This window comes from Lissotriton vulgaris, chromosome 4_1, assembly GCF_964263255.1.
Source record: "Lissotriton vulgaris chromosome 4_1, aLisVul1.2, whole genome shotgun sequence".
NCBI classification, from domain to species: domain Eukaryota; kingdom Metazoa; phylum Chordata; class Amphibia; order Caudata; family Salamandridae; genus Lissotriton; species Lissotriton vulgaris.
This window is the reverse complement of record NC_141691.1, coordinates 2,048,822,301-2,048,835,462: the sequence shown is the minus strand read 5'-3', so window position 1 is coordinate 2,048,835,462 and position 13,162 is coordinate 2,048,822,301. Positions and strand designations below refer to the sequence as shown.

The 13,162-nt window shown below is 42.8% G+C and overlaps 1 protein-coding gene across 2 annotated transcripts in view; it reads right to left on the bottom strand.

The window, feature by feature from the left end:
* The window catches only part of MROH1 (maestro heat like repeat family member 1), a 2,204,128-nt gene that overhangs the window by 1,686,733 nt on the left and 504,233 nt on the right, over positions 1–13,162 (bottom strand). For both annotated transcript variants that reach the window (XM_086966435.1, XM_086966436.1), the window contains exon 8: positions 10,609–10,749. In XM_086966435.1, coding sequence (XP_086822561.1) covers positions 10,609–10,749 — 141 coding nt within the window. The remainder of the gene's footprint in view (positions 1–10,608; positions 10,750–13,162) is intronic.

Below are 13,162 nucleotides of genomic sequence, written 5' to 3'. Positions count from 1 at the left end.
GTCGACTGGGTCGTCGACGGTGCCTTCGACGTCGATGGTGTCTTAGATGTCGACGGTGTCTTCGTCGACGGAGTCTTCGACGTCGACGGGAGCTTAGCCATCGACGGGATCTTCGACGTCGACGGAACCGTCGACGAGGATTTCTTCGTCGACGTTGGCTTCTTCGTCGACGATATAATAGGGATCGTCGAAGAGACTGAAGAGGTAGAGGCTTTCGTAGACGTGAAAGCCGTCGACGAGAACTTCGCCGACGACAACGACGCCGACGTCGTTGTGACAGTAGTCGTCGACGAAGCCACAGTTGCCAATCTCGTCGATGGAATGGTCGTCGACGAGCCAGTCGACGACCGCGCTGTCATAAGTGTAACCACACTTATAGAGGCTGGAAAAGACGCCTGAGAGCCAGGTCGCGTGGGCGTAGACACAGCAGTCATAGTAGCAGTAGGTGGTACTGTAGCTACAGTCAAAGCCAGCTTTTTCTTCTTTAGAAAAGGAGATGGTAACTCCTGAACACTGCCACGCTTGGAAGCCACAGAAGAAGGACCTGACTGGAAACTTTCTGCGTCTGATAAAACTGCCTCCTTATCTTGAAGGCGCTTCAGCCATAAAAGAAGACGACCCTCCCTGTCTCTGAGGGTTTTAGGAGGGAAAGTTCTACAGAACTTACAGTCAGCCACCTTGTGTTCTGGATACAAGCAGTAAATACACTTTTGGTGGGGGTCCTTCTCAAACAAACGCAGTTTCCCACAGGAAGAGCAAGGTCTAAATAAAGACTTCTTACGTGACATTTTGTGAAACACTGAGTAGAAGAGTAGGTATGAAGAAAAACTGAGCAGAGCTCAGGGAGACTCCCTTCACACGACGTGCGGTAGAAAATCTGAGGGCTTGAGCTTCTGAGGAGAAGGTTCTAGAGGGTGCTTGAGCCTGATTGGCTGCAGTTTGGACTAACATAATGACACTGATATGTTGCAAATGAGTTTTTTCTCTCTAATGCATTCCTATGTAGGAACCTTTGTTGAGGTTTTTCAGTATATATTTTATCTGTTTTATTATGTATTATGATATTACATATGTATATATATTAGCATTATTGCTATTTTATTTACCGTGGGACTCCCACTTCGACGACGGGGAATATTCAAGCATGTGAATCTATTCAAGCATGTGAATCTATGAAAGACACCCCTAATACTGGAGAAATTCCATACCCGACCTCACTTGATGAAATTTAGCCTCCTTCCAGATGAGGATCAGAATTTCTTTCCTCTGTAAGGTGTAGAAACCACAAAGCATAACATGCAGGAAAGTCTGCTCAGAAAAGCCGTTACAATCACGCGGGCCTTAGCGACTATCTGCCACCCAACCTTCATGATAACCACCAAGTGGCAAAAACGCATTCATCCTAAACCTGGATAAAAGGTGTCGATATTAAATATTACCACCCAGATTTGGCACGGTGCCAGGAAACTAAGTGTCTGGGTCAGGAAATAAGCGCGCACAGATAGTTTGCGAGATCTCTGTTACTCGCCGTTAACCATTAGCTGCATTAAACATCGGGTTCGCATTTGTTAAAGTTAGAACTATGGGTGTTTTAAATGAAATTGTTTTTATTTAGGTTTTTTGTTTGTAGTGGAGTGGATGTATGCTTGTAGTGAAATTCTGCTATGGAATTTCGTAATTGGTAAATATGTGGTATTAAGTGTACTGGTCTAATGTGGACTGGTACTGTATGTCCAGGAGTGTCATGTACTGAGTGTGGATTGGATATATGTGGTGTGTAGTGGTGTTATATGTTGTGGAGTAGAACTCTGTGCTATGTAATTGTATGGAGTTCAATTGTGTTGCGTGGAATTGTTTGGCATGAAGTGAAATTATGTTGAGCGGAATTATGTGGCATGGTGTGGAGTGTATTTATATGGACTGTTACTATACGGCATGAAATAGATTTATGTGGAGTGTAATTATGTGGTATTGGGTGTGGAGTAATTATGTAGTCTGGTATGGAATTGTGTGGCAATGTATTGTGAGGTGTGGCACGGTGTGGAATTATGTGCAGTGTGAAATTGAATATGGGGGATGTTGCAGAGTAGAATTTTGTTGAGTGCAATTTTGTGTTTTGGAGCTCGGTGGATATATGTGGAGGTTAATTATGTTGTGTGAAGAGTAATTTTGTAGGTTGGAGTGTAATTATATGTAGTGGAATTAACTGTAGTTGCATTTTGTTGCGTGGAGTGTAATGAAATTATGTTGCAGGCAAGAGTAATGTGTAATTTGTTTTTTGAGGGTCGAGGAAAGACTGCTATGGTTCGGTGTGTGCACTGATCGACTTTTAGGATGTTCTGCATGCAGGAGTATGCCTCAGCTGTTAAAGGGACTGCTTTCCTTTTACGGTCATCACTACATTGGATTTTACTTGTCCAGGGAGAGATTTTATATTTGTTTTCGCAGCTGAAGTGTGCAATGCTGAGGGAGGAAGTCAAATAGTTAAAGAAGCAGGGACAGCCGGGGAAGTGGTGTGGGGTGAGGACGGCACAGGAGTTAGAGTGAAACAAGTTTTACACACTCTAATGGAGTGTCCCAGGGCTCAGGAGGGAGGAGTACAGGAGACTGGGGTGTGTGTGCACTGGTGTGCGGGCATGGCGAAGCAAACAAGGAATACAATGTATTACAGTCTGCAGTGGCACAGAAAGGATGGCACCAATGACAGGAGGGAGGGGGTGCAAGCAAGGAGGCAGCAGATGGCCAGAAATAGCCAACCAATAAAAACGATTGGTGATGTCCACGGGGAAGGAATCAAGCACACAAAGGCGGGACAGATGGACAGTATTGACCAACCAGACTAAAGGAATTTAGAAAGGCAGGCCAACCAAACAACCAGGAGCACTGTGCGTGTTGCACAGTCATATCCTGAATACAGCAGGCCTCGAAGGGACAGCTGAAGTGCTGCCTAGGTGAGACCTAAAACTGGTGTTTCACCCATAAGTAGTCTTTTTTTGGCAATACCTTCTGGGTGCGTAAACATAGCAGGCGTCCCAAGGTAGAAAACGTGCGCTTTACATCTTTAAACCAAGAGATTATCTTGTGATTTTCAAGACAGTCCTGAATAATAAACCTTTTTAGGTCAAGCCTAAATCCAAGCCCTCCATAAAGGAGACGTAAGCATCCAAAAGACATTGGAGACCTAAGGCCATCCCTTAACATGAGGATGGCAGCATCCGAATACAAGAGGATTGGAATTACCCTTTCACCTACCATGGGGCGGGAGGTATTACCCCAATACTCAATTAATGCAGATTCATGGCCTTTTATGTAATTGGTAAACAGATAATCCGAAATGGGGCTAAAATAAATCCTTGATGAACACCACATGAAAGAGGAAAAATGTTCATAAAAGTGCCTGCACACATATATCTAACGGAGCTTGACATGTCCCTTGAAGATCAGCCAAAAAAGAAATTAACGCAGGCTCCACCCCCACAGATAATATTTTGGATCACAATTTCAATTTGTTCACCCAATCAAAAGCAGTTGAAATATCCATAAAACCTAGATACACTGTCTCCACCTTAACCACCGTATATTTCTGGGTCAGCAGGTGAAGATTCAGACATTGATCACATTGATCATTGGATCTTAGACCAGATCTGAACCCATACTGACAGTTGGAGATAATGTTTTTATCCTCCACCCAATTCGCCAATCTCTTTAAAATAACTTGACCCAACACTTTCATTGTGGTATCTATGAGCGAGAAGGGACGGTAACATTTGGGGTCCCCTCATTCCCCTTTCTTAAATACTGGGACTATAAAGGATTGTAACTAGGATGACAAGGAACCGTTAGCAGAAGCAGGGTTTAAAATATGTCAATAAAGGAGCACAAATAATGTCGTCAGGATGCCATCAGGCCCCTCCGTTTCATTCCTCGACAGGCCACTAATGGCACCAATAACTGCGGCAATAGAAAATGAGATCAACAGTATTGTTCTTGTCAGGGCTACCATTAGACATGAACTGTCCCGAATATCAGCTAGGAGATAGATAGAGAAAAAAATGAGCATACAACTTGGCTTCTGTTATAACCAGGGTCAAACCAGGTAAGAGGTCCCTAAACAGGAAAGGATGGTTTAGTATTTTCCAAAATCCTGCCAAGTTTTTACTTTCACTGGCATGTACCAACTCTTCCCAAATATCCACCTTAAGGGTCTCTGTTGTACTCATTCCTGCCGCTCAGCCTAAATGTTTGGTGTGAGAGCTTGTTAGAATGTTGAGTGTGTAAGACTGTCAGTTGGATGAAGGGCTGAGCGGCAGGAGGCTGCTCCTGGTGGGGTTTCCCTACCTTTTTCTTAACTTACTATCTTACATGAATAAAGTAACTACAAGGAATTACAAGGCCTATGCTACGTTTATGTACAACAGTCTCTATTCTATCTTTTAGGGCCTTCTTATATGAAGGTCTTAGACAATGTATCTCGTCGCTATCTCTTGGGCGCAACTTTAGCGTTGCCTTCAGGGCACTCGGACCTTTGAGCAGTCCCTATTAAACCACAGAGGATTCTTAGAAGCAAGGCGCCCTGCAGCTGCCCCCGTAAGGGCAGATTTCACACCTGCACAAAGATTAGAAAAAGCAAACAGAATCTTTCGAGGATAAATCAGGGTTTAGGCAATTCACCACCTCACAGCTAAAATGCTTAAAGAGTGACCCTGAGAAGTCTTCTGGTACGATTTCCACCCACCTTACCACTCTCCGTTGATCTGAAACAACAAAGGGTTTGTGTCTGTAGGTGAAACAATATGCTGTTTGCTTGGTTGATAAAGCACTAGCGCAACAGCATTATGGCAGCTTAACGCCACCCACTTGACAGAGTAATCCGCCACTGCATGGTAGAGGGACATAGAAATCAAAAATGGTCCACACTCTCACTACGTAAGTTGGGTGGCCTGAGCACTAGGGATGAACAGATACTGCTAGTGAATCAGGCTATTTAATTGTGCTCCCTGAGCGGTATGTTCAAAGTAAAGGGGGGTGGAAATATCCTCTCCCAAAGTGGTGCAACAGAAAACAAGGAAGAGGACAAGGGTGGATGTTAAAGTCACCCATCACCACTACTTTGGCACCTGGGTACTGTTCTTCGACTTTACTAGAATGAAAACAAGTTACTTACCTGTAACTACGGTTATCCAGTATTGGTATCCTCTATAGACTTGCATGCCTGAATCATTACCAGCTGTCAAGATGGGAGTCCCACAGTAACATAATCAAGCAATATTGAAATAATGCCATAGACTATAATGGCCCTGAGCCATGTTAAACATAGCCTATCCATGTCCTTTTCTAAAAAAGGACCAAATGTTGAATGCAGCCAATCAGCTGCTAGCATCCTCAAGAACCTTCCCAGCAGAGGCAGTTTCCCTTAGATTTTCCCAGCACAAGTGAGAAGGGAGTATCTTAGTAAATAACAAGGAAAAAGCGTCTACTGGGAGGAGGGTGGGTACATGTGAATCTATAAAACATACTAATACTGGATAACCGTACCTACAGGTAAGTAACTGGTTTGGGGTATCTTTCAAAGATTCACACGCCTAAATAAGAGAAGCAAGCAGTCACATCCAATGTTTTAGTTTGTATGTTGCGAATGGTGGGAGACAACACATCGTGACCACACAAAAATCTTGGGTAACAACAAAACCCCCTGTTATATGAATGGATATACAGAATTGCTCCTAAAAGAAAGGTAAATCATCACTTCTGTAGCAGCCTTTCCATATACAAAGCATTAGCGAAAGGAAAAGAAAATAGCGTAACCAATAGTACACTTTACTTCGTTATGTTTTAGATATTTTTAATACATTAGAGTATTTGAAAAACCACCATAAGAATAAAAGACTTTCCAAAGGCTAGAAAGAGGCTTACCTTAACGAAAGAGATGACGAAGCACTGCCTGGCCTACCGCTGTCTCTGCATCCTGCGCAGATTCCAGGCAGTATTACTGTGTGAAGGTATGAGTGGTCCTCCAGGTTTCAGCAAAGATTTTTTCCAGAGTCACTCCTGCGAAGAGGGCTGCTGAAGTAGCAACCTCTCTGGTAGATTGAGCCTTTTCTGCCCATTCCAAAGGTTTGTTGGGTTTGACATGACCGAATTGTATCACAGTCGATATCCATCTTGCGATAGTGGAATTTGCTATTGCAGTCCCTTCTCTGCCTTGGCCATATGCAACAAATAATTGACCAGTCTTTCAAATGTCCTTTGTCCTCTGAAGATAGAACTTAAGGCAACGTTTGACATCCAGCATATGTAGTGCCTGCTCTGCAGGCGGTGATGGTTGTGGACAAAAGGACCGGAGTATAACCAGCTCACTGAGGCGGAATTGTGAAGGCACTTTAGGGATAAATGAGGGATTAGTCCTTAGAATCACAGCATTCTCCTTAAATATTAAAAAGTGTTTCTTATTGTTGAATGCCTGGATTTCGCTTATCGTTTGGCTGAGGGCCAGCAGAAGAGCGACTTCCCATGTTAAGAATGTCAATTCAGCTTTATGAATGGGTTCAAATGGTCTTCTCATGAGTTGTGCAAGGACCACGTTGAGGTTCCATTCCGGTGGAGGTGCTTGCACTGGAGGAAAATCATGGAACAACCCCTTCATGAATTGTTTGATGAGGCTTGAGGCACAGAGAGAAGTGGCATTGTAAGGTTTTCTATAGCAAAAGATGAAAGCCAGATTCACCTTAACCGAAGAGAAGGATAAACCTGATTTTTCCAAAGATAAGATATGGTCAAATCTGTTGCAGGGGATACTGGAAGTGGATGCGGATCATATCATTGTCACCAGAAACAGAACCTTTTCCATTTTAGTTTGTACATCTTGTTGGTGCCCTCCGATTTAGATTTTGAGAGGATATCCCTACATTCTTGTAAAATGTTCATGTCTCTAAACTCCAAGAATTCAGGAGCCAGGCGTGTAAGTTTCCGATAGTGGATAGTGTTCTTGACTGTTAGGATAGGAGAGGACGAAGCTGCTTCAACCATATGGGTCTGGCTTCTGAAAGGTGAAGAAGTGCCGGGTACCAATGTTGCCTGGGCCACCTGGGCACAATGAGTATCAGGAGACATCGTTCCAGCTTCATTTTGGTCAGTATCCTGGGAATCAATGGGATGGGGGGCAGGAGGGGGCGTAGGCATATATCCCCGACCATAGCATCAAAAGGACATTGTCCTGAAACCCCGGGAGGGGGTACCTGCTGGCATCGGACTGGCATTTGGCATTGAATGTTTCTCCTATTTTGAGTACTTGCTTTATGGAGAAGGTTGAGGTGTTTCCTGCCCTCTCCAGAGTCTTTCTCTTGAGATCTTGCTCTCTTGTGAGGCATGGATGAGCCACCACTGTCCTCCTCGGATGACTTGTGGTGCTTAGTGGACTGTAACCACACTAGCAGCCTCCCCTATCTATCTCTTAATGGTTTAGAAGAGAAAGTGCGACAGAGCTTTGCACTGTTTCACCTCATGGGCTGGGTGGAAGCAGTAAATGAAGTCCTTCTGAGGATCATCAACATGGATTCTCTTCTTGCCAAAGTTCTTGCAGGCCTGAAAGAGTCCTTTCTCATCAGACATGATGAGGATACATTTTTTAGAAGACAAAACCTAGAAGGTAGAAGTAGAACTCAGGGAGACTCCCTTCACACACAAGGTGCAGTGAAAATCTGAGGGAAACTGCCTCTGCTGAGAAGGTTCTGGAGGGCGCTAGCAGCTGATAGACTGATAAACTGCATTCAACATTGTCCTTTAAAAAAGATTTTTTTTATTTTAAAAAGGACATGGAGAGGCTATATATAACATGGCTCAAGGTCATTATAGCCTATGGCATTATTTAAAAACTGCTAGACTATGGGACCGTGGGACTCCCATTCCGACGAAGGGGAAGGATTCAGGCATGTGAATCTATGAAAGATACCTTAATACTGGATAATCTTAAATCTCTCAACAGCAGCTTCAAGGAGGTCTATAATGCCTGAGTGCATTGAGTGCAGCATCCACATCTGGCTATACCCGTTTCACTTAGGGCATTACAGTGAGGAAAACATGATGGGTGGAAGGCTTTAATCTCAGCCACTGGAAATTCTTCAGGCCATGTACCAGTCCATGTGTTTTTGCCCACTATACAGACCCTCCAGGATTTTGAAATTTGCCACTAAATCGGCACTTATGTAAAAATGCCACGATTTTTACAAAAGTACCCCCACGAAATCGGCACTTTTGTAAAAAAAAAAGCAGCGATTTTTACATAAGTAAGGCTCAGAAAACACCCCTATTGTCAAAGCCCATCTTTGTTTATGCTCTTGCCTTGCAGTCTGGCTCTAACTGTTGTCCCACTCCTTGCGGATCCTCTATAAACTTCTGAAAATTCCGATGTTTTCTCTTTTATGTACCATGGGAAAGTTTCCTACCCAGGACTGACAGCGCTAGGCGTGGCAAGTAAATGTCAGCTTCTATATCAAATATCAATTTATGTGTCAAAAGCGACGGCTGGGGAGGAATAGATATCTAACAATTACAAGAGGATTGGTGACAGTTTAAGATACCGCACATAATGAAAGTAACACATTCATATGTGTAAAGCAGTACACTATTACTACTACACATCTAAGCATGGTACAAGTATGAATTCTGCAGATTTTCACAAGTGATGACTGACAGTGAAGGCTTCAGCCAGACTGTGGTAAGGTTTTTTGTAATAAATTTAGCAAACCGATGTCATAGCATAACTTTATTTTCAAAATATATTTTTTTATTTTTTCATCTCATTATTGACAATTGTCCCACTCATCTGACACTGAGGACGAATGTGAGCATTTTGCATGAAATTAAATATTTTAGGTGATTAGGGTACGTTTTCGAAATGTAAGAATTCTTTTCAACTTACCTTTATCGTGTTAAACTCAAATGCATATGCTGCAAAGGCTGCAAAATATATTTACTTCACGGCACGCCTACGAAGAGACTTTCTATACTCATTCTGCCCACTGAAGAAGTATTTAAAAACCCGCCAAATGGGATTTGGCCCTTTACTTAACTTATTTTTAGGTGGATTGTTCTGGCCTTGTTTAATTCGATACTTGCCAAGAAATGAAAATAAAATTGATATAACAATTGTATGCAGGTGTGTAATATAGATGTTCACTGGCAACAAGTTTGTTATTGCCCCCATGTCTTTGTAACTGTTGAAATCTACAATCTGACTGTAAAACTAGGCAATTCCGATTCCATCTGTAAATTACAAATGGAATCGGAATTGCCGAGTTTTACACTCAGATAGCTGTAATCAGACCCTCCAGGTACATAAGTGCCCACGAAAGTGAAGTGGCCTCATTTGCAGATTATGGCTTGCCAGCACAACTCCTGTGCCATCAAGCCTCTTAGAATCTACATGCCAGGACCAGCACAACGCAGTGGCATGGGAGTATGCCAAGTATGCCCATGAGTAAGCCTGGACGTCTGTGGATGTCGAAAGAAGAGATGCATTATTACACCAGGGCGCACAGCTTCCAAACATTTTAAATCTACTGCAGGATTTGCGTGACCAACAATTGTTTTGCAGTTAGAACGACCTCAAGGACCATTGCCGTTTGCAAATTTAAAGTGCCGCAAAAATGCCGCAAAATTTACATATTTGTGCCGCAAAATTTGCTAATCCATGCTGCTATATCCTGGGGGGTCTGACTATACCACCTGCATTTAAAGGAAAGGGTCAGTTCAAAAAACAATTCTGTGAATGTATACGCAGGGAGTACAAACAAATTTGAGCCTCCAACATATTAATGAGGGAGGAGAGCGAGAGACTCCCTGAGAACAGTGTTTTTTTGCTGCAACTGCATCATACGTTAGTGTCAGCATGTAAATAAGATCTGAAACTCAACAAGTCAGCGTGCAAAAAGCTTAACTTGGTTACGTCATTACCTTAGTACATCAGACCCCTAGAGCTCTAAAAAATAAGTGTGTTTAATCATTAATGAATATCCCTTGAAGTAGAAAATGTTTGTTTTTCTCTTGTAAAAGTTTACAGGATCTTACATTGAGACATATTCAGTGACAACTGTAGGATGGAAACTCTCCATATGGTTCTTAACATCTCCATATTATGCTCTCTTCTCAAAGTTTTTTTTGTTTTATTCAATATTTAATAAGAATAATTGCACTGACAGCCTATTATTCGCAAAGACCGCTCAAGACATTTTTATACTTCGTACATTCACACAGATTTCACAGTAACAACTATTTAACAACATTCAGTTTTTGCCTCCGTTCCAATTTTTCTTTTTTTTGTTTAGTCCAAGACAGCTAAAACATTGGAAAAGCTAGAGACCTAAATGGCAGTTTGCTCCTTGTAACTTTGCTCACATTTCAGTAATCAGATAGGGTAGAAAGAAAAAAAGATTTAGGCAAAAAAGCTTGAAAAAGAAAACCACCTGGTAACACTAGAGGAAAAAGAGGTCAATGCATTATAAACGTATGCGGTCTAAAGCACAATAAAAAACATACAAGCACAGAAATAACAAGGGCAATTTATATGGCATGTCATTGACATGGAGATTTACAGCTGTTTGATCAACCAACCTTGGTCACATAGTAGGCATCAATGGTTTTCTTGTACAGAGACAGAATAACAGGAATCAAACGAGGCAGCTGTTCTTCCAGTTTTTCATTGGGCATTAATTGGGTCATTGGTCCTAAAGCTTCCACCACAGCCAGTCTGACCTGAAAGGAGAGAGGAGTTGTTCGAGTATGATCTGCCATGCAGCTTAAAGTTCATACAAGCTTCATTTAGAAGAAGGGATCAAGTAGAAAAAACAATTTACTTGTAATTCTAGTTCTTCAACATGGGAACACCCTCTGAATTAATAGAAAGGTAGAATATTACATGCACACAATTTTTTTAAATATTTTTTCATGCTTCCCAGTCCAATCCATAAAAAAGTTCAGACAGCAACATTCACTTTGTTTATCCAGTTAGACGAAATGATACAATATCAGCACATTTAAAGAAGAAACATGACTTGTAATAAAACGATTAAAATATAATAAACAGCAATATAAATAGTTCACTCAATACAAAACGAATAGTGCCCCTTTAAGAACCTTAAAACCTTGCACATTATCCCGTCTTATCAATCAGGTGACAGGCAGTTACCCCTCCCCCCTCCGCCCAACACCCCTCCTCTGTGAGGGTGATACTGAACTCAACCTTGATTTATTTTTTAGCTTTTCAGGCACCAGTTTTCATGATTTACCTCCCATTCCTCTTCTATGACCATTTTGCTGGAGCTTGTTGATGTATGACCAGCCTGTTTGGAGGCGAAGGGGGAGCAAGATGTAAAGGAATCCCGACCACAATGTTTGTGAGGTGCTTTCCGGACTCTCAGTCCATCTACAACTAATTAGATTAGGAAGAACATGTCAATAGGAGGTTGGGAGAGAGAACGGGTTTGCCTCAGTTTGTCAGCAGTGGCACTCCGGATTCCAGTCTGGGTCAACGTCAAGGAATATTTCGATTGAGGGCTTCGAGCCTCAAGATGTATCCATCTTCAGGCACAGCTGTGGTGTCTAGGAATAGAACTGAGCCTTTGTGGCCTTTTGATGAGGCGGTAGCAGAGTCATTGAAGGATGAAAAACAACCCCATTGTTTCCCCACATTGTCCACTCTTCTCAAGAGCTCTACTGAGGTTTCGGAGCCTGCTTTTTCACAACAGCAAATGTAAAAGAATCTGTAGTCCTTGAACAGTTCTAAACCCTGGCTTGGAGGACCAACGCAAGTTATTGGATGAAAAGCTTTTTCCCGTTCTTCACAGGATCTGACCGGCTGGGTATCAGCGAAAAGCTTTATTCCCTGCATACAGAACAAAACAAAAAATGAAAAGAGCCATAAGGAACCAGTGGAAACATCCCCGAAGTGGAGCTGGGAGTAATTCTCGTGGAGTTTTAACATTCAAAACCTCTATCATTTTACGTACTTGTCTATTGTTATGACCGTCTAGGCTTGCAGAAAGGCAAATATTCTCCCTTCACAGGCTGTGTGTTTGCTGTTTTTTTTTTTCTTTACACAGTTTCTATATAGCGCGATCTTGACCCGAACCAGAGCGCCTTACATTACATGAGGACACATTCATTTTTGTTAGGCACAGGGAGATTAAGTGATTTGCCCAGAATCACAGGATGTTCAGCGTAATTGCCGAGACTCAATCCAAGTCCCCAGATTCGAGGTCGACCGCCCTAGCCGTTAGGCCAACTCCTCTCTTTACCGGTGGTGCTGTGGAGGAGTGTAACTGAGCTTATCTGCCTTTCCTTCTGGGTCTGCCCCATAGTACCAGAGAAATTGGTTTGGCTTGTTGAGAGGGCTGTCGCTGATCAATAGGAAAAACCAGTGGTGAGCAACACTCCATCTGCTTCTAGAGATGAATTGAGCCCACTCACATTCTGTTATGCAAATAGTTGGCTGTATCCCTTGACACAGGAAGGAGCAAGTTGACCACCTTGCTTTGGTTGTCATTGTAATGTGGTATCACCCGAGTAGTTAGGATGTAGTACGAATCCAAACAAAATATTTCATAAAGAATTTGCCAATATTGATGGGGTGGGTCCAGTTGGTATTGCCGTCTGTGCCGGGCATATTCTTTGCTCTTTAAGCTTCCCTTCCAAGTTGCATGTATAAGGCCTCAATGCTTGTAGGCTGTGTAGGACAGTACTCCTTTTGGCATAGTTACCCCCCCCCCCTCCCCCACACACACACACACACCTTTTGCCTGACTCCAATGCATCTTTGGATGTGCACTGGGTTTCTGCTAACCAGATTCCCAGTGCTGGTGTCCTTTTCCAAAACAGAACATTTGCTTCCACAATCGGCACACCTCTCGCACACATACAAGTCCCTTGTAAAAGGTACCAATGGTACCAAGGGCCATGTGACCAGAGAGGGTCTCTAAGGGCTAAAGCATTTATTGTGCCACCCTAAAAGACCCCTCGCCAAACACAGGCACACTGCCACTGCAGCCTGCATCTTTTGGTGCAGATAAAAGTAAAGAGTCGACCTGGCACACGTCCCTGCCAGCACTGCAAGAGGCATAGGTAAGTCACCCCTACAGCAGGCCTTACAGCCCTAAGGCAGGGTGCACTA